Source organism: Histoplasma capsulatum, genomic scaffold, assembly GCF_000149585.1.
Source record: "Histoplasma capsulatum NAm1 scaffold_2 genomic scaffold, whole genome shotgun sequence".
Lineage (NCBI taxonomy): Eukaryota > Fungi > Ascomycota > Eurotiomycetes > Onygenales > Ajellomycetaceae > Histoplasma > Histoplasma mississippiense.
Window position 1 is genome coordinate 128,842 of NW_001813981.1, and position 22,676 is coordinate 151,517.

A 22,676-nucleotide genomic window follows, 5' to 3' on the forward strand; every position below is an offset into this window, starting at 1 on the left:
TCGTGTCTGTGACCGTATGGGGGTTAATACAGAGGATCGAATTAAGCATAATCATGCGAACCATTTACTACTTGAGGGTGCACCGAAGCTGGGTTACGCTGCTAAGACTGTCCCTCAGAATACGGGTAACCAGGAACATAATTGTGGGCACTGCACCCTGGGCTGTGGATCTTGTGGCAAGAAGGGTCCCCAGGTGACCTTTCTGGCCGACGCTGCCCGCGCAGGTGCCCAATTTATTGAAGGATTCCACGCTGAGCGGATCTTGTTTAAAGAGGGTAATGCTGGAAACTGTCTTGCTCATGCAATTGAAGGAACTTGGACTTCAAGGGACCTCAATCGAGGCATTAGTGGAAAGCCTGTCATTACACGCAAGGTGGTAATCAAGGCCAAAAAAGTCATTGTGGCATGCGGTTCTTTGCAGAGCCCCCTGTTGCTGCTCAGGAGTGGCTTGAAAAATCCACAAATTGGGCGTAACTTGTACTTACATCCAGGTGAGCTCACTCCCCCATATGGTGTTCTAAGCGGCAAGCTGAATTTTCATATGAACGCTAACGCCTATTCAATATGTGAAGTTGTTCTCCTATCTGCCGTATTTGGAGAAGAAATGAAACCATGGGAAGGGGCTATTCTCACCGCTGTGATAAACGAGTTCGAGGATTTGGATGGTCGCGGGCACGGAGCAAAAATCGAAACGGTAACAACAGTGCCCTCGTTTTTCCTCCCAGTGTTCCCTTGGACCAATGGCCTTGAGTACAAGCGCTTTGTTTCAAAACTTCGCAACATGGCTGGGTTCATCACTGTAACCCGTGAACGATACGGTGGGAGAGTTTACCCCGACCCCGTCGACGGCAGATGTAGAATATCCTACACGCCCTCTCTCTTCGATAGAAAAAATATGATCGAAGCAATTATTGGCGCCGCGAAAGTTGCTTATGTTTGCGGCGCTCAAGAAATTTATACCTCAAGTCGTGACATTCCATCGTTCATTCGACCAGAACGTTCAGCAACTGACACTTGCGGGCCCGAAGCAGGCATCAATCATGCCGCATTCCAAGCCTGGATCAAAAAAGTACGCCATACGTACTCTCCGCTGCCTCCTGAACATACAGTGTTTGCAAGTGCCCATCAGATGGGTACCTGTCGTATGGGCACGTCGCCGAAATCCAGCGTCGTTAGTCCAAGCGGAAAAGTGTGGGGAACTGAAGGGCTTTACGTTGCTGATGCGTCTGTTTTCCCCAGTGCTAGTGGCGTTAACCCGATGGTAACGAACATGGCTATTTCAGATTGGACCACCCAGAACATTTTGAAGGTTCTCAACAGTGAAAGAACTCCCGCCAACCCACGACTGTAGGAGAACGATCCATGTACATGCAGCCAAATTTATCTATCGGGTTAGACGGTCTGGCGTCTACCCTGGCTTTTGATGGCATTGCTCCGCTTAAAACTGGGAGATAGCTAAATGGATGCCAGATTTTCCCACTCCTGTACCTTCTATCTTTATCTGAACACCCTTCCTCACCCCACCGATAAATAGTCTGGGTATATGAATAATAAGTATTATTAAATACCGAAAAGTGTGTTGTTTCTACTTCCCAATAAAGTAAATAAACGAAGTCTAGCGTAAAAGCAATGGTAGGCAGCAAGAATGATATGTAAGGAAGTATTGTGAAAAGAACTCCCCGTGTCATCCTCTTGGTTTCCGTTTAGGGCTATGATGGTCACATGATATCTGACCTGCCACCTCCACAACTCCATCCATCCCAACAACGCTTCATCCCTTTCCCTTTGTTCGAAGAAGAAAAAACTTCAACGCTCTTTGATACCCCGGTGGAAAAACGCAACGTGGAGTTTTGTGTGTGGTGACGCTAAGTTTGACACCGGAAAATGGCAGACCTAGTTAATCTGGCATTCTGCGATGGGATTAGAACAAAGATCCGCAAGTTCCTGGAACGACCCCACATTCTTCCGTCTCCCATTTCCGAGACCTTATCTGCTATCTAAGCTCCATGAAATTTCCGCTCGAGGACGGTTCATGCCAGTCTGTAACAAGGGTCTGATGAAATGGCGTTATCACCTCGAGAGTTCATGACACAACATACAGCAAATGGCAGCGACAGGAAACGGGGGAATATCCCTTCTCCCGCCATGGCTCTCTGCGAAGGAGGATAAAAGCCTCAATTTTTGCTTTTATCTTCGTTTTTCATTTTCTTTCTGGTTTCACCTCGTCATAATGTTCCTTTGGACCTTCGTTTTTAATCTCTTGTCTTACCACCCAGTTTGCTTTCGCCGACTCTTCCGCCTTCCTACATTTTTGTCTTATTGCACTGGCTGGATATATTCACCTATACATACATATACACAGATATCTTATCTTGGCGGAAAGTTGAAATCAACGAGATCTTCTCAACTTGCTCCAACGCATTACTCCATACCAGTTGCTGGGGTTGTGACTTCGCCCTTACGAATTCTAGTTTGCTTAGATGTATCTGTGCTCTTGAATTCTCGACTCAACTGTCTCTCATTACCTGGAAGATACCCTCGCCTTTCAGATATCTCCCCGCCCCGTCTACTGTAGAATCGGGTGTGCTACTCTTTCTACGAAAAGAGGGACGGGGAACCTTCCAACAAATACCATACGTCGGAACTTAATGTGACCAGACGTTGATTAGGTTCCTTTAGAATCATCGCTCCACTGCGGTTTTCACTTTATCTGGCGAATGAAAATACCACATGTCTCGCAACGACCCAACCACAAAGTTAAGAAGCTTAGAGAAATGCCAACTCGCATCCATTTTACACAGTGGTATCACAGTTGACAGCAAAGCCTGTGACCCGTGGACGAGAACGAGTCTATCCCTAGCTTTGCTTTCTTCGGGGACAAAACTATGGAAAAAGACCTGCCCCCTCCACCGGAAGCTCAAGGCTGAGCTAGGCGAGTTCATACTTAACTTGATTAAATACGAAGTTGGAGACAGGATTAACAGCTATGTCAAACAGCGCAAGAGACTTAGCGAGTCAGAAAAACACCTCGTGAATTACCTACAACAACTAAACAACATGTGGACGAAGGGTGCCAGTTTTGTTAATGAATCCCACGAGCCGATTAAGGGATGGTTTTATCAAGAGAATCGGTGTGACGCGTGCATGGTTGGTCGGGTAGCACGGGATGCTACCGCTTTAGGGAACCTTCTCGCTTTTCTAGAGGCCCGTGCCCCTCCGCGCGAGGATGTATCACCACCGAGACTGCTAGTTTGGATGAAAAGGTTTTCGTATTGCCATAAACGCCTGCGGCCACCGCCGGAGCAGGTACCGGAGTATAGACGCCAACCAGATTGGGCGGAGGCGACGATGGCTACAATTGAAAGATGGCATCATCTTGGGGCGTCTCCTACGTCGACTACACATAAAAATGAATCAGATCATGATCTGGATTGCTATACTCCCGCAAAGATAAGTCCGCCGCTGGCCGTGGGCCGTATGGAAAATGATGTCAAACGGCTTGGCCGTGTTCTCCAGCAGCCCACCAGGGACCAGCTCCCTGACAGGTCTTCTTCAAATATTTCCAATTCCTCCATCCCCAACCTCAGTCGCAACCATCATAACACGAGTGATCATTTTACGATAAGCCGCCCATGGACGCCGAACGAAAAACCATACCCCCGTGGTTATGACCAACAAGGCAATCCTCCATATCCAGACACACAAGCGCAACAATCCCGGCGCCATTCAGTCGCATCTGTTTCATCGAACTACAGCCTCCCTCTACCCCGTTTACAGAGCAGGTTAGCGCAAGCGGCTATAATGATGCGTCGTTGCTGCCTGTTACTCACGTTGTCCGTACTGCTGCAACCACAGTGACAGCCGCCATGCATACCTGTATGGACACAAGAGAACATGGAAGCAATGGCAATTCCGATACTGAAATGCAATATAAACTAGGTCTTGATTCCAATGCTGGTACGGATAGCAATGCCTATGTAAGCCACTCAGGAGACGGAGGGAGATCTAACTCTTTCCTGCGAACCGGTGTGACGAAAACGACCCAAGAGGTGGAAGATGATTCCCCACGGACACCATACGATTCGGATTCAGTGTGGGACGACGAACCGGTTAGCGATAGTGATGAATGTGATTCTCATCCTAGTGATGAAGATGGGGATAGGGATAGCCGTAGTGCCTGTTATGATGTTGTTAATTGTAGACCATGGGATTTAGATTCAAAACGGCTAGGCCCGTGCGAAGAAGCAGGAGGATTGTCGCTGCCCAAGAATACAACATCGAGGGCCTCGGGGTTCACTACGTGGAATGGGTTAATTGAGGGCCGGGAAAAAGAGTGGAAGGATATTGCTCCTCGGGTTCGTTGACCATATTAACCAATTTCCACGCTTCGTATTTTTCTTTTCTTTTTTTCTTTTGCTTTTACCTATGGTTGTTGTTGATAAATGTTGAATTTTGATGCCCCACCGTCCTATCTTTCTCATTGCAATAACTTCTGTATTAGTATAGTTGCTTCGAGGAATCACATAAGCTTACTGTCATGTCACTCTGTGACATGGGCTGTTAGTTACCCCTTGGAACCGGGAGAAATATGAATTAGCATCGCTATTTCTTCTTTTCGTTCTCCTTATTTGTGGAATTATTCAGGGCTATTATACATACATATATACATACATGGCTGGACGAATAAAGTCAAGCCTAAGCTTGATAGAGTGAGAAGGCAAAAAAAAAAAAAAAAGAATAAAATTAAAAATAAAATAAAAAATGGGAAAAGGGGGGAAAAGAAGAGATAGTAATTTTGAAGGGAATAGCAAAAAACGTCTTTTTGACAGGAAGCAAGGAAGAAAAGGAAAAAAAAAAAAAAAAAAAAAAAAAAAAAAAAAAAAAAATGGATGTCGCCATAACGTAACAAGGTAGCATAAGAATAACGGATGTCGGCCTTGATAAAAAGGACCCAAAAAAAATAGTGAAAGATGTGGTCGTAAAACCAAACAGCACAGCACATGTGCACATACAAGGCGAAACAAATAAAATATTAAGCGCTTTCCGGGGAATTAGGATTTTGATAAAGCAACCAAAGCCAGGGGGTAGGTAGTAAGCAAAAAAGTTACACACCAGGTCATGAAAGTTTGTAGAAGTAAGGGAAAGTCAGTCCTATACTGCCATTTTTCTTGGTTATTAAATGGACGATGATTACTTTTGCAATATGTTCTCGTTGAGGCGATGGCTGACTGATTTCATACTGTCCGTCTGTGGAAAAACCAAAGCATTCTTCTGACGAATGCTGCGCGATAGTAAGTTAGGCGAAACTGACTCGTCCTCTTCTCTAAATAGGTGCTGCGTCCTCTCGAGCATCGACAGATGCCCGCTTCTCATTTTCGTCGTCGATTAATTTCTGCGCCGCAGTACGTGACCGCTCATATCGAAGAGTGACGTCACCTGTCCAACTGGTATTCAGGAGCCGGTCCCAAATGGTGAAAAAAGGCTGAGAGAAATTGGTTTTAATACCCCAGCTTTGATGATGGATGTCATGATAGGCAGCATTGTTGGAGGTGAAATGTTGGAGTATATCAAACGGGAAGGCATAGCCGCAATGATCATCAACCGTTTTGATTGTTGAGCATGTGAAAAACCAAATTCCCTGGCGAGTGGTCATTCTCGTCATGAGAAATGCGATGCCGCCTGAAGCAGTATCGAGGAGACTTTCGAACGGATGGTTGTATAGGGCGCCAAAGGCATACGGTACGTATAGGCGATGATGGCGAGAATGGATGGTTGCTAGATGATTGCTCTACTGTCAGATGTCTAATTTGGGCAGACAAGCAAAATTCAAATTCTGCTTATTAAAGAGGACAATGAACTGGACTTACTGTACAGCCATTTGTTCAGGTGCAGTGCGCGGTGGTAAAAGTATTGAAATGTGTCCATGATAAACGCCGCCAGGACGAATTGGAAAGTCGGTACCAGATACCAGTAAATGGCATGGGCTACATTCATTTCCCAAATAGCAAACGCAGGCACAGCCACGGATGCTCCAGCAGCAGTTGGCACGTTTTGCGTCAACCATGAATATCTGCCACCAGAAATTGCAGCAGCCACTATCGGATACGATGACAGTTCCTTGGCCAATGCAAGAGCATCAATTCCGATCACAGCAAAGGCAGAAGGGATCATATGCTGCATGACTCGCAGTCGCCGAGCCCAGAGCGCAATATTGTATTCATCCTTCCCCGCATATTGAGGTTTATCAAAATATCCTAACGTAATGCCACATGCAAGTTGGATCAATTGTTGCACAACAACATCCCGAACAACTTCCCGTCGCGTGACACGATTCCGTTTTAAAATCTCAGCAGGAGTATGCAAACGGTACTGGGGAAAGTAGTCGTTGACGTCAATCCAGTGAAATATCAAGGACACCGTCCAGTATGCTACTATAGTACTGATTTGGCCGAGGGCACTGTCGGGAATCGGAGCGATCAGGGGCTCACGGAGAGTAAGGGTGTAGGCCGGAAGAGGCGGCAGATCCGGGCAAGCCGTTGCATTGGCCATCTTGATGGGTGCTAGAGTCGGGCGGAACAAACCCAAACCCAGCGGGCTCCGGCAGAGGGCAGTTTTCGGGTCGATTACCCAGGAGACGAGGCAGTTAAGGAGATGGATTAATGGGGAGACGAGGAGGGAGTAAAACGCAAACTTCAGCAGCAAGTTAATAGAGAGAACCCAGGATTATTTACCTCCAAAGGACGTCCCGTTTTCCTACTTTTTCTGGATCTTAATGTTCTTATTCACTCTCGCTAGAAGAATCGAGTTCGATCATCAGCAAATTTACGAAGGTGAGAGGACAGGAAACTTGGTAGATGGTAGATAAACAGATTTATTGCCTTATTTTCACGTGATCGACGGCTCGCCAGCGACGCCCAATCCGGCAACACGCCACCATGGACTCGGGCGGATATAAATTCAAGGTGCTACTACGCCGTAGCTAAGTTGTACTCCTGCGCAGTTATTATTGGCGACAAACGGCAGGAATCAGAAAAGCCGACCTCGTTGAAAAGCTCCACTCGGCCTCCTCTGTCTGTGCGCAGATCTTTATGCTGAGGGAACTTGTCACTACGAATTGCTACTTACTGGTAGTAGTAAATCACAGCGATACTATTATGTCCAAGTTTTTATTTGACGCTATCGCAAACCAAATCGTCCTTCGAGAAGTCTTCACGAGAATTGCGTGAACTCGGCAGCAGCAACAAGCCCGGGAGGCTATCAAGCACAATCGTTAGTCTTCTGTTGCTTACCTTTATTGTCATCAAAACTGCTTCGGGCATTCCCATGGTGACACCTATCCTGCTCTAGCAGCAGCGCATCAACAACTTGCGGGATTGTTGGGAACTTGAGATGAACAAGGGGTTCCACTTTTCTCGTTGGGCAACGCTCTTCGGAGGGAATACTAACTGATACAGGTATTTCTTATGTCCAATGTTGTTCTGGTTAGGGATGCCCAATTCGCGAGTCAAAATGTGTCTCTGTCGACACGCAATCCCAGCTGACGGCTTTCGAGACTTGCATCTAGGGACCATTCACCGAGATAAAGTAGAGCTTTTCAAGCCGGAGCCTGGTATCGATGGGGTCTCGCGTTGCCTCGCGTTGCTCGTCGAACCTCGGGCAGTTGGTTTACTTTGTATTCGTTGTCTGTTCCCACTTTTCCGAAGCAGTGAATGCTGAAACGATATCGTCGAGATGCGAGATTCTGACCTGAATGTCGTACTCTTAATGATTATATCCCGTAAGAGTGATACTTTACCGGGATGTGAAAGGGGAAGGCTGGCGGAGGGCAGAATACAGTTGGTGTTCACGGAATACCCAGCCATAGCATGGCACAACTCATCTGCTTTTTTAGGGGCCTTTCCGTCGGACTCAAATCTTTAGAACCTGAATTCATAAAGACAACTTGAGCAAATGAGAATTGAATTAGCTGTTGTTGTCTGTCAGGTTCAAGTAAACTACCACTGCTAGAATTTCTTGAGTACAATACTACCCTAGCAAATTGCAACAACCTCCAGACAACCTCTCAAAAAAATAAAATCAACCTCTCAAAACAATAAAATTTACAATCCTTATATATATATATACCATATTACGTGGGAATATCAACGACATCTACGGATATCCGTGTTAAAAATCGAGACTCGTGACTCTGTCTCTTTTCGGTCTAGCGCCTTGTGCCACCCACGAAACTCTGTTATCACCAAGATGAAAGGGCTAAAAGAAAAAAAAAAAACATTTGGTTCCCCCACTATCTACCTCTGTTCCAAGGCTTCGTTTACCACCAATCCTCCTTATCCTCTGCTCACCGTGTGCAATAAACCCATTCCTCTTCTTTTTTTTTTCAACACCTGCTATTATACCGTTGCCAACCAAGTCGCCATGATTGTCTATAAGGTCAGCACCCGATGTACCCCGCTCTTCTTGATCCCCCTCTGATGAGCACCTGCGAAGATGGACTGTCTGTCAATGGCGCCACGAGAGCATACCCACGAACGGGAAAAAGAGAGGGTATCTGCTGACAATCGCCCTTCATAGGATATCGTCTCAGGGGATGAGATCATCTCCGACACCTGGAAACTCATCGAAACCCCCGGTGGAGTCCTGTGGGAAGTGAACTGCAAGAAATATGTCAAGGGCGCAGAAAGTTTTCGTCAGTCAACCCTCAATTACCTACTTCACAAACAGCAAAATGTGTTCCTGTCTGCTCTGTCCTATATGGATCGCTAACAGAGAATCCTGGTATTATAGAGCTTGAGGGTGCCAACCCCTCTGCCGAAGAAGGCGGGGATGAAGATTACTCTGGTGAAGGCGGTGGAGAGATGGTTCACGATATCGAGGTCTCCTTCCAGCTGCATTGGCTGAAACTAGACGAAAATGGCCATGAAACTAAACCCCCCAAGGAACAGTTCAAAGCTCACCTCAAATGTAGGTTAAATCTAATTTGGGCTGTCTCAACCCACTCTCCGGCCGCCCAAGCCATCTCGTTTCTTAGAAAAATATGCTAATTTGACTTCGCCTACTGGAACTACAGCATATGTCAAGAAGGTAAACAATGCTCTCAAGGAGCGCGGAGCGAGTGAAGAAACTATCAAGGAATTCCAGGCTGGTGCTCCTGCTGCCGTCAAGAAGATCCTCGCTAACTACGACAACTACGATGTTCTTATGGGTTCATCCATGAATGGTGATGGAATGTAAGCCTTACTTTTCCATGGATATCTCCGAGCCTACATGGCTTTTTTCTGCCACTATCATATACTCACACAGAATCATCAGGCACGTTCTCATTGATTTCCGTGAAGACGGAATCACGCCCTTTGCCACCATTTGGAAGCACGGTTTGGTTCCAGAGAAGGTTTAAAAAAATTAAAAAAAAAAAAAAAAAAAAAAAAAAAAAAAAAAAAAGACACGAGGGACACTGCTCAAATTCATTTTGTTATCCTATCATAGCCAATTTGCAAAGGATAGCAACTGCCCGGTCCAACTTTCACATTGACGATAATGAGATAATTCACCCGCCGCCCATAGCAAACAACGATTTAACTCTCCCACCCCCTGCCCCGCGACCCCTCCTCCCCAACTGTTCTTCCCCTTGCGCCTGCCCCGGGGGTTGGAAGTCCAACTTTCTGTTCCGTTTTCGATGTCACTGTCTTCTGCACATGCGTTTTCCATCCCCGACGTTTGATCTCTTATACCGCTAAGCGCCACATGAAATAAAGAAAGTCTAGTTTGTCAAAACTATATTTCTTTCATTTTTACAAATCAAAAGATCTCATTAAAGACAGGGGTGCAATGTGAATTGGTTTTTTTTTTTTTTTTTTTTTTTTTAACCCGTCATTTAGCTTCTTAAGTTTAATAACTTTGATATGGTCTTGGTAAATTTGTAAATCATACCTGCTTATTGAACAGGATGTATCAGCAGAAACATATTCTATATATTTTTGGTTAACTCGTATAAATTGACTGGTTCCCCCCGAGCCTGAAAAGATAAAATACTTTATACATCCACCAACGCACGACCCACGATTAGTAGAAATATATTTCTTGGACTGAACCTAACCATACTGCCTAAACTCCATTCTCTTCCTTGCTTGACTCCTCGCTTTATGGAGTTTATGTATATATCTGCTGAAACACCAAAAACACCTAACCAGAAAAGGAAAAGAATTGGAAACATCGAAAAATCGAACACAGATATAATCTAAACCAAGTGGAAAAGAAGGTGAGAAAAAAAAAAAAAAAAAAAAAAAAAAAGGAAAAAACGCTTCAACTCCCTTAAAACTCGACTCCCACTTCCTATTCAGATCCGCCATTCACCCGTCAGGGCCCACGACCGTTGTAATACTCAGCTGCTAACCCAAGATCCATTAATACCGCGCCCGACTCGTCACCGCTTAGAACAGATTCTCCTCCACCTCCTCTTCCACCACCGCCACCACCACCACCGCCACCACCAGCGATAACACTAGTTCCCATGTTCCCACCCACCCCTGCGACTGGCCCCATCATGCCAGTATTGATGCTATCAAGATGCATCAAGTCATCAACGACAGGAAGTGACGGTCCGAAAACGGCATCCCACTGGTCCCAGTCGAATTGGAGGTTAAGATGATCTGGTAAAGGATTGTTCGACCTGGGGCTGGAAGATTGGAAGGGTAAGTTGCGGTTAGGGTTTGGGTTTTGTTGCATATCGATGTTGATGTTGGGTGCGGTGGAGATTGATACAGGCATGGGGCGGTTCGGCGCCGTAGGATGTTCGGTTGACGTGAAAGTGGGAAGGTTAACGGCGTTATTGTTGTCGTGGCTACTGGTGTTGTGGCTTGTGGAGGGGGTAGGAGTGTTGAATGTTCCTGGTGGTGTAGTGGGATTAGCGGTAGTGGTTGCGGGCGGCGGTGAAGGGAATTGGTATGCGGATGCATCGTTAATAGTAGAATGTGAGAATTTGGAGGGAGAGGACCAGAGTTGTTTGGTAGTGTCGCCGGCCTGAGGGGGTTGGGATGTAGCAGCAGGCCATGGAAATAAAGTACCTGGCAGTGGGCTTGTAGATGTGGCGTAGTCATGGGAGGAAACACTATTGGCTTCTAGTTTGGTATGGGGATGCCTTTCTTGGATAATTTTTTCTTCTTTATGTGCGTTGTCCCTCACGTTCTGCGCTCGCGCCCGCTCTCGTTCCCTTTGTGGTTTCACCGATTGGCTATTGCTGGGTATATTACGATCGCACGGTTCCTTGACGGGCGTAAAATAACCATCAGCCAAACTTCGGAACGTAGATCCACGGCCTTCCTTAGGAATTTGCATAGGAATGTGCTTATTAGTCGGACGCCGAGCCTCCGCCTGTGCCTGTTCTGTCCAAAGTACGCTCGGGTCAAGCCCTGCTTTTAGCCAGGCTTTCTCCCGCAAACGACGTAACATGTCCCACGCTTCACGGCCGCCGTCTCTGAGGGGCCGAGAAGTTGATATGCCATCCTCGCCGCCCACCACTCCTCCGTCAGGGCCAGAAAGCGAGAAGATCTTGTCGATGAAGGCGCGGGATTTGGGTGCCTCTGCGGTTTGCGGGCGTTCGTATAGGTCGATAAGCATTATCCTGCCCATCCTGTTAGGTCAAAGAATAAAAGTATGTAGATGCGGGGTTTTGGGTGGCATACATTGTAGCATGCATGGGTTGGTGGTTACTATAGTTGAATTCAGCTCATATCACCATTATATATTCTTGGGGGGCACTAAAGACTCACCCTGGCCAGCTCCATTGAAATGGTTGGAAATCGGGATCAGTGGCTAGCAGAATAAACTTGTCCATGAACCCATGACAATGGCGAAGAGCGCTGGCTTTGATTAGCTGTCATATATCAAAGTAACGACCAATATCTACGCCAATGTTATCTCGAGGGATACATATATACATACCACTGACGAGCAACCGGCCATATTTTGCTTTTTGCATTTTTCAAAAAAGGTTGATATGCAACACAAAATGCCTGCAGCGCGTGTTAGCATAAAAATAACGCAACGAAAAGCCAAAGTTAACCTAGGTTACCTTGTCGACGAAAAGGGAAAGTAATATCCTAGCCCACTTGTGAAAAGCAACCAGGACTGGGGAGTGATACTGCTCTAGGCAGCTAGGACCGATGTCAGATGTCGTAGATTCAATAGAATCCATAGCTGTAGATGCAGAACATGATGGAGTGGAGTGATAGCTGGAGGCATCGCGGCTGGTAGGGCTCACGGATGTTGATACCGGTATCCGATCGACTATTGCCTTTAATTCAGATTGAAGGTTAATCAAAATTGTACGCAAAACTTCCATGTCCCGTCGAGTAACTGGTTTAGTCCCTAATTGAATCTTCAGGATCTTTCGAATCGCCTCTGAGGTGAAGAATTAGCACATAATTAGCATCTCGCAACGAAACTAAACAATGGCATATAGGCGGACTAACGAGCCATAACATATTTTCCTTTGGCAGATAGATAATACACATTCACCATGGATGAACCGGGGCACATATTCGGATCACTTGGGCAATCCGGTTTCCGCTCATTGTTGCTAATCATGCGTTCATACTCTGCCGCTTCAGGGGTATCTAAAAGAGTATCTTTAACTTCGCTTGTAATGCGTACATCCCAGTAATTTTCATCACTCACAAGAGGAGGGAGGCCGCTGGACATCGCTACTACACCATCCATATGGACAATATGCCACCATATGCGTCTTCTAGCCTCTGCCTGACAAGCTGAAATGCCAAACTGAGCAGGGTCTCTGTGCAACCCCATGGTTTGGGCAACACGAAGGGCAAGGCTGATGAACAAGCTACTCGCCAGCGGCTCTTCTTCTCTGGATAAAATAGTCTGGACAAGAAGGAACGCCTTGAGTCCATGAATTGAGGGGTTTCTGGGAAACGATATTCTGCGAAGCCAACGGGTAACTTCGTCATGGAAAATGGTAGACAAGGCGGCCCGATTTTCGACGTCAAACTCATCGCGGATCGTCCAGAGCGATATTGTAACAGAGCCACCGTACCAGATGGCATAAAGAAGTGGAATAAAGGAAGGATCAGGACAAGGTTCTCCAGATTCCCCAGAATTCTCGTACCAATTCCAGAATGCCTTATATTTTTTGAGAATCGAAGGGGGATGCACCACCGGGCTAATAGCATGCACTCCAGACATGAATCCTTTATACAAAATGCCGCTCTGTCGTTTTGTAGGGACATTCTCCAACATATTTGATTCAACTGGTTTATCCAGTGATCCCGGTGGCTCGCCCAGTGGGAACAGCACTGATTTGCTAATCGAGTCCTTGCGGGTATGTGGTGTTGTCTTTGTTCCGCGACTACTTCCTGGAGGCGTCAAATCCTGGAATTCATCTTCATCCAAAGAAGAATAGTCATCACTTGGACTGGCTGAGCGATCATTAGAGAGGGTTTGGCCTCGCAGTAGCCGGTTTAGCTCCGTTATCTGCGGTTAACAGAAATCAGTAGCTGCTAGGTTACACATTGGATGTTTTCGTGTGATTGTACCTCGCGCGAGATGTATGCCCAATAGGTCGTTCCAACATATCTATAAAACTTTGTCAACCAACTTCCAACATCTGTAATCCACGCCTGCCTGGACTTCGAGGAAAAACCAACCTTGATTTCCCACCTTCTTCCAAACTTAGGTGGCCCAAATTTAACGACCCAACCGGATCAACGAGGTCCGTTTCCAGGCCGCTCGGGATCGGAAAGTCATCACCGGTGTTATTTTCAGTATGCCCTGTTTGGAACTGTCGAGCTTTCGACGACTGACCGGCAGGGGACGAAATGTCCGCTAACTTCAGATAATCAGTCGCGCCTCGCTGCTGAAATTCAGCATCAATTGGCGTATCATGTATCAGCCTCTGGCCGGCCGTATTAAGTTTTTCAAGAGACTGAGGCCCATTTGTTCGAGTCCATTTCTCAACAATGGCTGTGAGTTGATCCAACCTGGAGGCAATAGCTTGTGAATCTGAAAACTGTTCGCGCAGCGCAGCCTGACCCCGCTGTATCTCTCTCAATATGTGGTACGGTGTTTGCACTTCGACAGATGAACTTTCAATAATCACGGGGTCGTTTAGCTCCCTCTGCCGCTTAATACCATGACTATTATCTCCTGAATGGTGCGGTGACTGGGAGAAATCAGTCAGGGACGAAGAGTTGTATACACATTCGGATTTCGTTTTTTCACAAGTTCCGCATGTCGGACGGACCTACCGATTGAAAACCGGGCAAATAAATTAGCAAGTCATATAGCTTATCGCTTAGATATTCCGCATAGTTTATCTTTAAATACGTACGGTGTCGCATTTCACTTTGCGCCGCCGACAGATAAGGCAGCTCTTGGTGATTCGGAAGCGAGTGATCGGCTTCGGTGCGGGCAAGTACGATCTCCTCCTGCGTGATGCATGGGTTGAAGACGTAGCATGTATGTCTTTTGGTTTGATATCATCAGCAGGGAGTCTGGCAACTGAGTTGCTGTCCTGCATAGCTAGTTCCCTCGCTGATTCCCATGCCTGGCGATTGGCCATCCTCGGCCTCGAGGCTAAGTGTAAGCGGGATTAGAAGAATTGACCCAAAACCAGTTGTATAGACAAGGGAAAACGGAACAGGTCAACTTTTTGTACAAATATCCTGAGTTACTCGGGTGCTTGCAAGGAGTCTCAGTCCAGAGCCACGGAGTGGGGTCTATCTGGGGTTGCGAGAACTACGAGCACCTTACGGAGTACCTATTCTTAAGATGACTCAAAACGGCACCACGAAGCACACGCCACCGTAAGGACCCATGGAAACGAGGGGAATTAGGAACATAAATATATTTGATTAAAACATGAATACTCCTGACGTCTATCGTGTTTATTCTGATTGCTTGTTAGAGCCCTCTATTTATTGTATTATTGCACACCTGCCAAAACAGCCCAAGCAAAATATCTACAAAAGGTATTGCCATTGCTCTTCTCATGTGCTAGACAGATGGCCTGGAAACGTAGTATTTGTACCGTTCTAGAGACTGAAGCATGTTTCGTAACTTAATGAACTCTCTGTTTTGAACAAGGTAGAAAGGGTGGCCATCACTAAGAAAGTCCGAGACAATCTACTAGTACTCTTTCGCATATACAGCACTCATTCACGCACGATAAGGTGCCGGTAGATGATGATTTGGAGGAGAATGTCAATCACCATTCAAATATACTCAACCAGGCGTTTAAAAAAAACTCCGTCCATTGGGTAAAAGTCCCCCATCGCCCCTGATCTGCTAATTCGTACTTCTAACACTCCAGATTATAATGCCTTGCGTCCCTACCCAACTCGGTTAAAGAATCAAGCCTTTGCCTTCTTCTTTTCCTTCTTCTTTTTGGGTTCGGGGACGCTCCCAGGCATAATTGGCATATCTCCACCTAATCCTTGCTGTTGCATTTCCAACATCGCTTCCTTAAAAGGATTATCACTCACACCTCCGCCCGTGAGTGCCGGCGAATGGAATGGCAGGATAGTTCCAAGCTTCCAGCCCCGCGGCGCAGCAGGGGGTGGTACGGGGTTTTCTGGTACAGAAAGCCCGCGGATACGTAGACGAAAAGGGGATTCTTCCGTGGTTGGATGTTCGTGGAGATATTGCGCCACTTTGATATAAAGGTGATGTTCTGCACGAAATTCAAGGAGGATTAGATCCGATACCTACGCTGAAGTGGGCGATGGGATGGTGAACTAAAGTAACATACTGTTTTTGACAATATCAGTTACTGGTGTGCCATCGTCGGTCTTTAACTGTACCCTAACTCGGCCTGGATTTGCCCAATCTTTCGGGTGTAACTTCTCCGGCTCCAAAATCCCGACGCGTAGTCCTAGCACCTGTACAGCATCCAAGATATCTCGGGCAAGCGGATTCTCTACAGCCAACTTCTTATTGACCTTCCTCCCCTCGGCGCGAGAACGAGTTTTGTCGAAATATATGGGATATAGGCATTGATAGTAGCGGGGGATATCTCTGTTGTCGATTTGGGGAGGGTAGGATTGCGCAGAGGCTGAGGTTTGGGCCTGCGGGGACAGCCTTGATGTAGTCGCTGAGGGAATATTGGCAGGGGATATAATAGAATTCGCAGGCAAGTTGGCGGGGTCGAAGTCGACGGGATCCATATCATCTGGATCGGAATCCGAGACCTCCTCCACCCTGGCATGACGGGACATTGGGGCCAGCAGGTGGGGTGTGTGCAATGGCTAAGATATCTGTCAGAGTGGGCACCAGCTTATTATTTCCGAGTTAGGTGGCAGTTGGAATAGGAATCAGTGTCGACAGTTATTCTGTTAGAAATTCGGCTATAGATATTCTAACAGCTATAATTCGTCGTATATAATGTCATGTCAAGAGGAGTGTTGGAAGTAGAAGATAGTACTATTAAGCCGAAACCCTAATCGCATAAGACAGCCCGGGCACATATCCTCGGTAGCTCGAAAAAAAAAATTATTACCGTCAAAAGATAATGGACGCTTGAATATCAATTACGATTCCATGCGTTATTGACCCACGCGGATTGGTGGAAATGTAGCAAGTTTATTTTCTTTGTGGCATAACTTTAGCCTTCACCGCCTGGCAAATTCGCTGATATAAACGGCTCTCTGTCTTCATTAAAGGTTTGCCATGTCTCGAGACAGCCTGATGTAGCCTCGCAGTCTCTCCTTTCTGTGGCAAAAGCTCTAGTTCTCTCTTCCACCTCTGTTCTTCAACCTTGGTCAATCTCATTTGTGCAATTGCTCTCGTCATTGTTTTTCTCTCCTGCGCATTGCACAGTCATCGCTCCCTGCTACAACCATGTCAGCCTCGATATCCGGCAATCGAGATCTCCCTACATCCAGGCACGATCTGAGTACGTACTGGGGTAGAGTTAAGCAGGCTGCGGAAATATCAGACCCCAGGTAGGCTTCTTTCACGCTCATCCCAAACATTCCGACTCGCATTGCGAGACGAAAGCTTTTCTATTATTCCCTTTTCGGCATTCGTTAATCCCTGCCAATATTGTATCCAGGACGCTGTTTGTCTCCTCTGCTGGTCTAGATAAGGCCAAAGGCCTCATCGCCTCGTATAAAACTGGCCATGTCCCATCGATGACACCGGAGCTGTGGCAGGCGAAAAGAATCATCGATTCGACTTTGCACCCTGGTATGCTGCCAATTACCCCCTCTGCTCTAAATCAATTTGCAATAGCAGGGTGTCAGTATTTTAACGACCAAATCCCTATCTAGATACTGGTGAACCAGTCTTTCTCCCCTTTCGCATGTCATGCTTCGTTCTGTCCAATTTGATTGTGACTGCGGGAATGCTCACCCCCGGCCTTGGTGTATGTCTCCACTCGCCCATCCCCATTTTCAATCCAGGTCCAATTAGCTCACTAAAGAAAGTAGACAAGAGGCATCGTGCTCTGGCAAATTGCCAACCAGTCTCTAAATGTCGCCATCAATAACGCCAACGCAAACAAGTCCACTCCTCTCTCCTACTCCACTATGGCAAAATCATACCTCATGGCCGTCTCTGCCTCCTGCTCCGTCGCGCTGGGGCTGAACGCCATGGTCCCCCGTCTAAGGCGAGTGTCTCCAAACACGAAATTGATACTGGGTCGCCTAGTTCCCTTCGCAGCCGTCGCCAGTGCTGGCGCGCTGAATGTATTCCTAATGCGCAGCGAGGAAATCCGCAAAGGAATCGACATCTACCCAGTTCTATGCGATGAGGAGAAAGCGAAGCGAGAGGTTGACGGAGAATTGGAGGTGCAGAGTCTGGGGAAGAGCAAAAGGGCTGCCACGTTAGCTGTGGGGGAAACGGCGATCAGCCGAGTGCTCAATGCGACTCCAGTCATGGCTATTCCCCCCTTGATTCTCATACGGCTGCAGAAGACCCATTGGCTGAAGGCGCGACCTCGACTTGTGATGCCTGTTAACCTGGGTAGGTTCTTTCTCTTTTACACGCTCTCTCTACCATGGTAAATAAGTGCAATGGTTATTTGGCTAATTTCTATTCTTTCTTCAGGGTTGATCTTAACAACCTCCCTCTGTGCTTTGCCGTTCGCGCTTGGCGCATTCCCGCAACGACAAGCGGTTAGTGCGCGGTCGCTGGAAGAGGAGTTCTGGGACCGTGGTGGCAAAAACGGTGAGGTTGAATTCAACAGGGGTATATGATCTTCCTCTTTGATTACAAAACACTTTTTTTAGAGTCACTGTTTGGTCATCTATCCTCTCGTTTTTATATTGGGGATTTTTTTTCCCCTTCTCTTTCCCTCGTTTTATCCCAAGTCAGCGCCTTAGACATGCATGTTTCTTGATATAACTGATTGAAATAATCACATAGATGTTCCATCTTGGAAATATAGAGCTCCCTCTGTTGTTCCGTTATAATGGAGATAAATAAAACTGACGCTGACAATTGTACGGCGTGTCCTTTTCCACATCCTTACGTCTCCTCTTCTGTCCGCGTCTCTCTCTGTGAGTTTTCCCAGCTGATCCAGCCAGTTCCGTTTCCCCGCCTTTCCCACGAAAACATACCCGCATTATCGCATGGCGAATCTAGCGGTTTCGTATCGAATCCGTATTTAACCATTATGCGTTGCTAGCGTCCTGTTGTTAATTAAGATATACTCGACTTCGGAGAATAACATTTCAATACAACTAGCAAAGAAAATCAGCGTACAAAAGTCGGTATCATCAAATATCAGACGCGATCAACTTCTTCCTTGCAGCAACAGACAAGGAAACACTATTCTTGAAAAACCCCGTCGCTCATGAAATCCTTGAAGACTTCGCAGAGAATCCAGATCAACATACCCGCGAGGGTAGATATGTTGTATCATATAAGATGCCCACGCCATATGATGGAGATCGTGGGGACACTGAAAGTCACATTTTCGTGCCAGCCGTACAAAGGTTCAAAAGGCAGGCTTCCACAAAACATATGGAGGGAACACGGACATGGTGATGCTCGGGTAAAAAAAAATGGGACCCTGCCGTATCTTATTTTCGACTCGAGGAGGCTCTGATCTGACGCAGAGATGGTCTGATGGCTAATCTGTGTGATATCAGTTCTGTTTGGAAGGATTTGTGATTGCGGATGGAGCGAAATATGGATGTCCTCAGTTTCAAGGTTGAAGTGGCTGACCAGCGGGCGGTCGGGATTTTATTGTAATCACGACGCAGTCCTGGTCTGTGCAGATATCTAAGCCAGCGCGGCCCAGGATCTGCTCGGCCTCTGGGGCCTTTTTGTCAGGTACTGCGAAGGCAGTTTTCTGTGCAGAAGATTAGTTGTTGTCTCATTGAAGCTGTGCGGGAACAGAGACCTACTGCATAAATGGCTGGGGGAAGGTACCCCGTAGACAGTCAAAGGATACTAGTAGCCCCCCCAGAGCACGCTCGGTATGCTGCTTGCATCAAGGAGCCGAGACACTGAGGCAATCAAGGTTTCACCAAGAGGAAACAGAAAGATTCTGAGAAGCCATGCTATGCTGGTTTCAGCGATGCCATATCCAGAGGTAGAACACGAATGAATGGTGGGATTTTAAACGGTTGACCCGTGACTGTGCTTGTCCTCATATTAAGACTTCCTATATGGTGGGCGTACACTCTAGCGGGATTCAAATTTCCGGCCAGAAAATGCTCTATTGTTGATCGGGATCTTGTGGAACTGTAGTCTGCCTACGTGCCTACTGGGCTGGTACCTGTCAGCACTATTAATCCAGCGAATCTTCCATATGTATCCCTGGTTGACCTTCGTCCCACATGTGACAAGAAGATTCAGGATACCCTTGATGATGTGGCTATAGTCGACATGCTTACGCAACTTGGACCGATCCCGCTCACGAATGAGCCAAAACAGGCAGTCCGTGTTGGCGTCGAGGATGTATCAACTTGGAGCGGGCGAGATGCGCGGATAGTAGTTAAAATTGGTGTAACCACATTCTGGTGCGGTCTCAGTAATCATAAATCATCCCTTGGAGATAGTTACGAGTAACTAGATCAAAGCTCCATTCATTCATGGCCTTTTTGTTTGAAGCAAAGCATACGAGACATCCACCACCTTTTCAACATTGAAACCATGAGACTGCTTGAAGTAATACCCGCACTGGTTGCTAAGCACTCGCTTTACTTTGCCGTTTCCCCTCCTCAACTCTAAAATCAAAATTAAAATGGATATATGCCCTAAGGCTCACGAACACCCACGTTCGGATTCTTCCAACACGCCTCCCCGCTCAAATCACTAGAGAACCTTGAGCTAATTGTGCTCCCTACATGCACTGGGTCGACCGCCCGCGAATCATCGGTAATGGGAATATGCTGTGTGAAGATCACAATCATCCTATCAGATTCAGATGTCGAAAGGGCAGCAACTCGCTCATTCAGCCACACTAGCTCCACCGTATGCGAAGTGTTGTGGTCCGCCAATGTCCACCCATCAATGCAGTAGAAGTCGTTGAGCCCAAAACAGACATCTGTATCCTGCTCGGATGTGATATAGGTGTAAAATGTGCATCCCAGCATGGTTATCTTATCAGAGAGATCAAATCGTGCACGATCGAGGAATACAAATTCTCCTATCCTAGACTCGGACGCCGAACAACGTAGGGAACGCCCTGTGATTCAGACTTCTTCGTCTTCATTGAGGCCCAGCTTCAGAACTTTAAGACGGTCTACTTTCCTCCTGGGTAATCATGAGCTGTATCATTCTAGCTGGAAGGAAGTCCGGCAGAAGGCTGATGAGTTTGCGGCACTGGTGAAGCAAAGATTGTCGCCTGGGAGTGCGAGGTGTGGCGCCCGCGCAGGAATGTCGAAGAAGGAGTATGCAGGGGGCTTTTCAAGGTGGAGGTCTGAGAGGATTTGAAATGGATGTGCTGAGCATGACGGTGATCTGGAAGGTACGGGGTTATAACGAGGTGTGGCTGTATATCTCTTATGAGGATACCGTTCGAGGTCAAGAGTCAAACGGTTCATATGTTAAGCCCCAACAAAGAGCAGCTTTGAGAGGTTGCAGTCAAGAGTTGTTGAGATGGGAACAGCGGAAAAAGCATAAGTAGGACTTTGTCATCGAAGTGTCCAACCTCAAAGAACCCGCCCATAAACTCAAACTGAGAAGAATTTGTATCTCAGAACACGGTACGTCTCCTGGGGTTGGTTTTATCTTACTAGTACTAGATACAAACCGCCCTCTTGTGATGAAGCGTTCGCTGGTTAGGGCATGGGATTATGTTGTTCCGCACCAGCTCTCCGTGTTGTGAATAGGTTTCAGGAATTTTGGCTTCATTGATCGCAGCCAGCGAATCTGAATGCGAACGGCCCATTTTCCTGCCTGAACTCTCCTCTCTCCGTTAGACATGAGGAGACATCTTCCGGAGGGGTCTTCAGGAGGGATCTCCAATAACACCACCGCTTCGCCTTGCTCAGGGACAAAAGGCAACGGCTAAGTCTATCAAAAGAGAACGATGGCACGAACCCCGAGCACGATCCTAACAATGACCATTTTGCAGGCTGCACCTGCGAGGGTAGAGTAAAGCATTCAAAACAGGCTGTCAAGAACACCAGAGCAGAAAAGAAAAAGCTACTACCTCGGCGCTCTCTCCCTAAGCGAATTTAGTGTGCCCACAAAATGTAGCATGTAGCATACTACATATAATCGAAGAGTGGCAGCCCAAATAGTTCTTGCTTCTATCGTTATACCATCGATATCTGCCTTTCGGCTACCTATCAGGCTTGCAGAGCGAAGCGCAGAAGGGTTTCATAAGATGGCACATCGCGTGGGTTGAGGCATACTCTACTTGATATTGCTGGTGTTTGCAAGGGGCGTTTGGCTCAAAGGGGTATTTGAGAGAAACTCTATCCCGTTTGATAGGGTTCTTCAATCCATGGAGAGACGGCATACAAGGGAGGGTAGCCCAGACCAGTATGGGGCTTGTCAAACTTCCTTCTCCCGAATTGAGGGGGTGTATTAATTAATAGGATTAAATGGCTGTCCATGCCCGCACTGTGCGTACGTACGATGTACGGGATGTTGATATGTAGTGAGTTGTTAACAGGTATCCTATGAGTTTAATATGGAACCGGGAGACGAATACTAGGTTTGTTGCTCCGGCAATAACTTGAGAGCCTATACACACGACCCGACAGCCTAATGCCACCTGTTGGATAGAAGGTAGTTATGTTATTTGAATGTATTCTGCACGAAATAATGAAAATACTATTTAGTATTAACATTCAGGGAGGAGGTGATCGGGGGGAAGATATCAAACAACACATAGAAACAATAAATAATATTTAGTGGGCTTTGCCAGATTTTCCCGCAGAGCGAAATCTATCCGCATAATAACACTGCTTGACTGGATGAGGCTTTCGCCTTTGTTGCCATCTACGGCCCTCTCACTGGGTATATTTCTATGTGAGCAATTGACGATCACGTAGGTGGAAGACCCAACGGTCACAACCAGACACACGCAGAGAGACACACACAGAGAGACACACACAGATAGACACACTCAGAGAAATGTCCCCCGCGTTCGCTGGAATCGACATAAACAGCCCAACCCTTGATTGGATCCACACGACCTGTTGTTATACACCTAGCTATCGTCCATATGTCCTGCAGTAGTCAGCGCTCGGACGGAACAA

General features: G+C 46.8%; 8 protein-coding genes across 8 annotated transcripts in view; 4 read left to right on the forward strand and 4 right to left on the reverse strand.

Moving 5' to 3' along the window:
- HCAG_02141 (conserved hypothetical protein) overlaps window positions 1-1,351 on the forward strand; it is a gene marked incomplete at both ends in the record, with an annotated part of 2,417 nt that extends 1,066 nt beyond the window's left edge. Inside the window, one exon of the mRNA XM_001541920.1 lies at window positions 77-1,351. Within this exon, the coding sequence (XP_001541970.1) occupies window positions 77-1,351 (1,275 nt within the window). The remainder of the gene's footprint in view (window positions 1-76) is intronic.
- Window positions 1,352-5,323: 3,972 nt separating this feature from the next.
- Window positions 5,324-6,549, reverse strand: HCAG_02142 (conserved hypothetical protein; the record flags this gene model as incomplete). The annotated part of the gene is made up of 2 exons (XM_001541921.1): window positions 5,324-5,775; window positions 5,868-6,549. The coding sequence occupies 2 exons, from the start codon at window positions 6,547-6,549 to the stop codon at window positions 5,324-5,326; spliced, it is 1,134 nt and encodes a 377-aa protein (XP_001541971.1).
- A 1,869-nt stretch (window positions 6,550-8,418) lies between these two features.
- On the forward strand, window positions 8,419-9,397 carry HCAG_02143 (conserved hypothetical protein; the record flags this gene model as incomplete). Its single annotated transcript, XM_001541922.1, has 5 exons — window positions 8,419-8,433; window positions 8,575-8,689; window positions 8,725-8,964; window positions 9,071-9,230; window positions 9,304-9,397. The coding sequence occupies 5 exons, from the start codon at window positions 8,419-8,421 to the stop codon at window positions 9,395-9,397; spliced, it is 624 nt and encodes a 207-aa protein (XP_001541972.1).
- A 959-nt stretch (window positions 9,398-10,356) lies between these two features.
- HCAG_02144 (conserved hypothetical protein) lies at window positions 10,357-14,575 on the reverse strand (the record flags this gene model as incomplete). The annotated part of the gene is made up of 9 exons (XM_001541923.1): window positions 10,357-11,620; window positions 11,769-11,858; window positions 11,941-12,011; window positions 12,071-12,399; window positions 12,596-12,614; window positions 12,652-13,488; window positions 13,551-13,590; window positions 13,662-14,257; window positions 14,345-14,575. 9 exons carry the CDS (start codon window positions 14,573-14,575, stop codon window positions 10,357-10,359), a joined length of 3,477 nt encoding a protein of 1,158 aa, XP_001541973.1.
- A 790-nt stretch (window positions 14,576-15,365) lies between these two features.
- On the reverse strand, window positions 15,366-16,229 carry HCAG_02145 (conserved hypothetical protein; the record flags this gene model as incomplete). The annotated part of the gene is made up of 2 exons (XM_001541924.1): window positions 15,366-15,685; window positions 15,764-16,229. 2 exons carry the CDS (start codon window positions 16,227-16,229, stop codon window positions 15,366-15,368), a joined length of 786 nt encoding a protein of 261 aa, XP_001541974.1.
- A 622-nt stretch (window positions 16,230-16,851) lies between these two features.
- Window positions 16,852-18,209, forward strand: HCAG_02146 (hypothetical protein; the record flags this gene model as incomplete). The annotated part of the gene is made up of 5 exons (XM_001541925.1): window positions 16,852-16,955; window positions 17,066-17,199; window positions 17,283-17,377; window positions 17,442-17,976; window positions 18,061-18,209. 5 exons carry the CDS (start codon window positions 16,852-16,854, stop codon window positions 18,207-18,209), a joined length of 1,017 nt encoding a protein of 338 aa, XP_001541975.1.
- A 271-nt stretch (window positions 18,210-18,480) lies between these two features.
- Window positions 18,481-20,558, reverse strand: HCAG_02147 (predicted protein; the record flags this gene model as incomplete). The annotated part of the gene is made up of 7 exons (XM_001541926.1): window positions 18,481-18,494; window positions 18,573-18,636; window positions 18,852-18,916; window positions 19,183-19,309; window positions 19,720-19,738; window positions 20,084-20,189; window positions 20,231-20,558. The coding sequence occupies 7 exons, from the start codon at window positions 20,556-20,558 to the stop codon at window positions 18,481-18,483; spliced, it is 723 nt and encodes a 240-aa protein (XP_001541976.1).
- A 341-nt stretch (window positions 20,559-20,899) lies between these two features.
- On the forward strand, window positions 20,900-21,091 carry HCAG_02148 (predicted protein; the record flags this gene model as incomplete). Its single annotated transcript, XM_001541927.1, has 1 exon — window positions 20,900-21,091. The coding sequence occupies one exon, from the start codon at window positions 20,900-20,902 to the stop codon at window positions 21,089-21,091; it is 192 nt and encodes a 63-aa protein (XP_001541977.1).
- Between the last annotated feature and the right edge of the window lie 1,585 nt (window positions 21,092-22,676).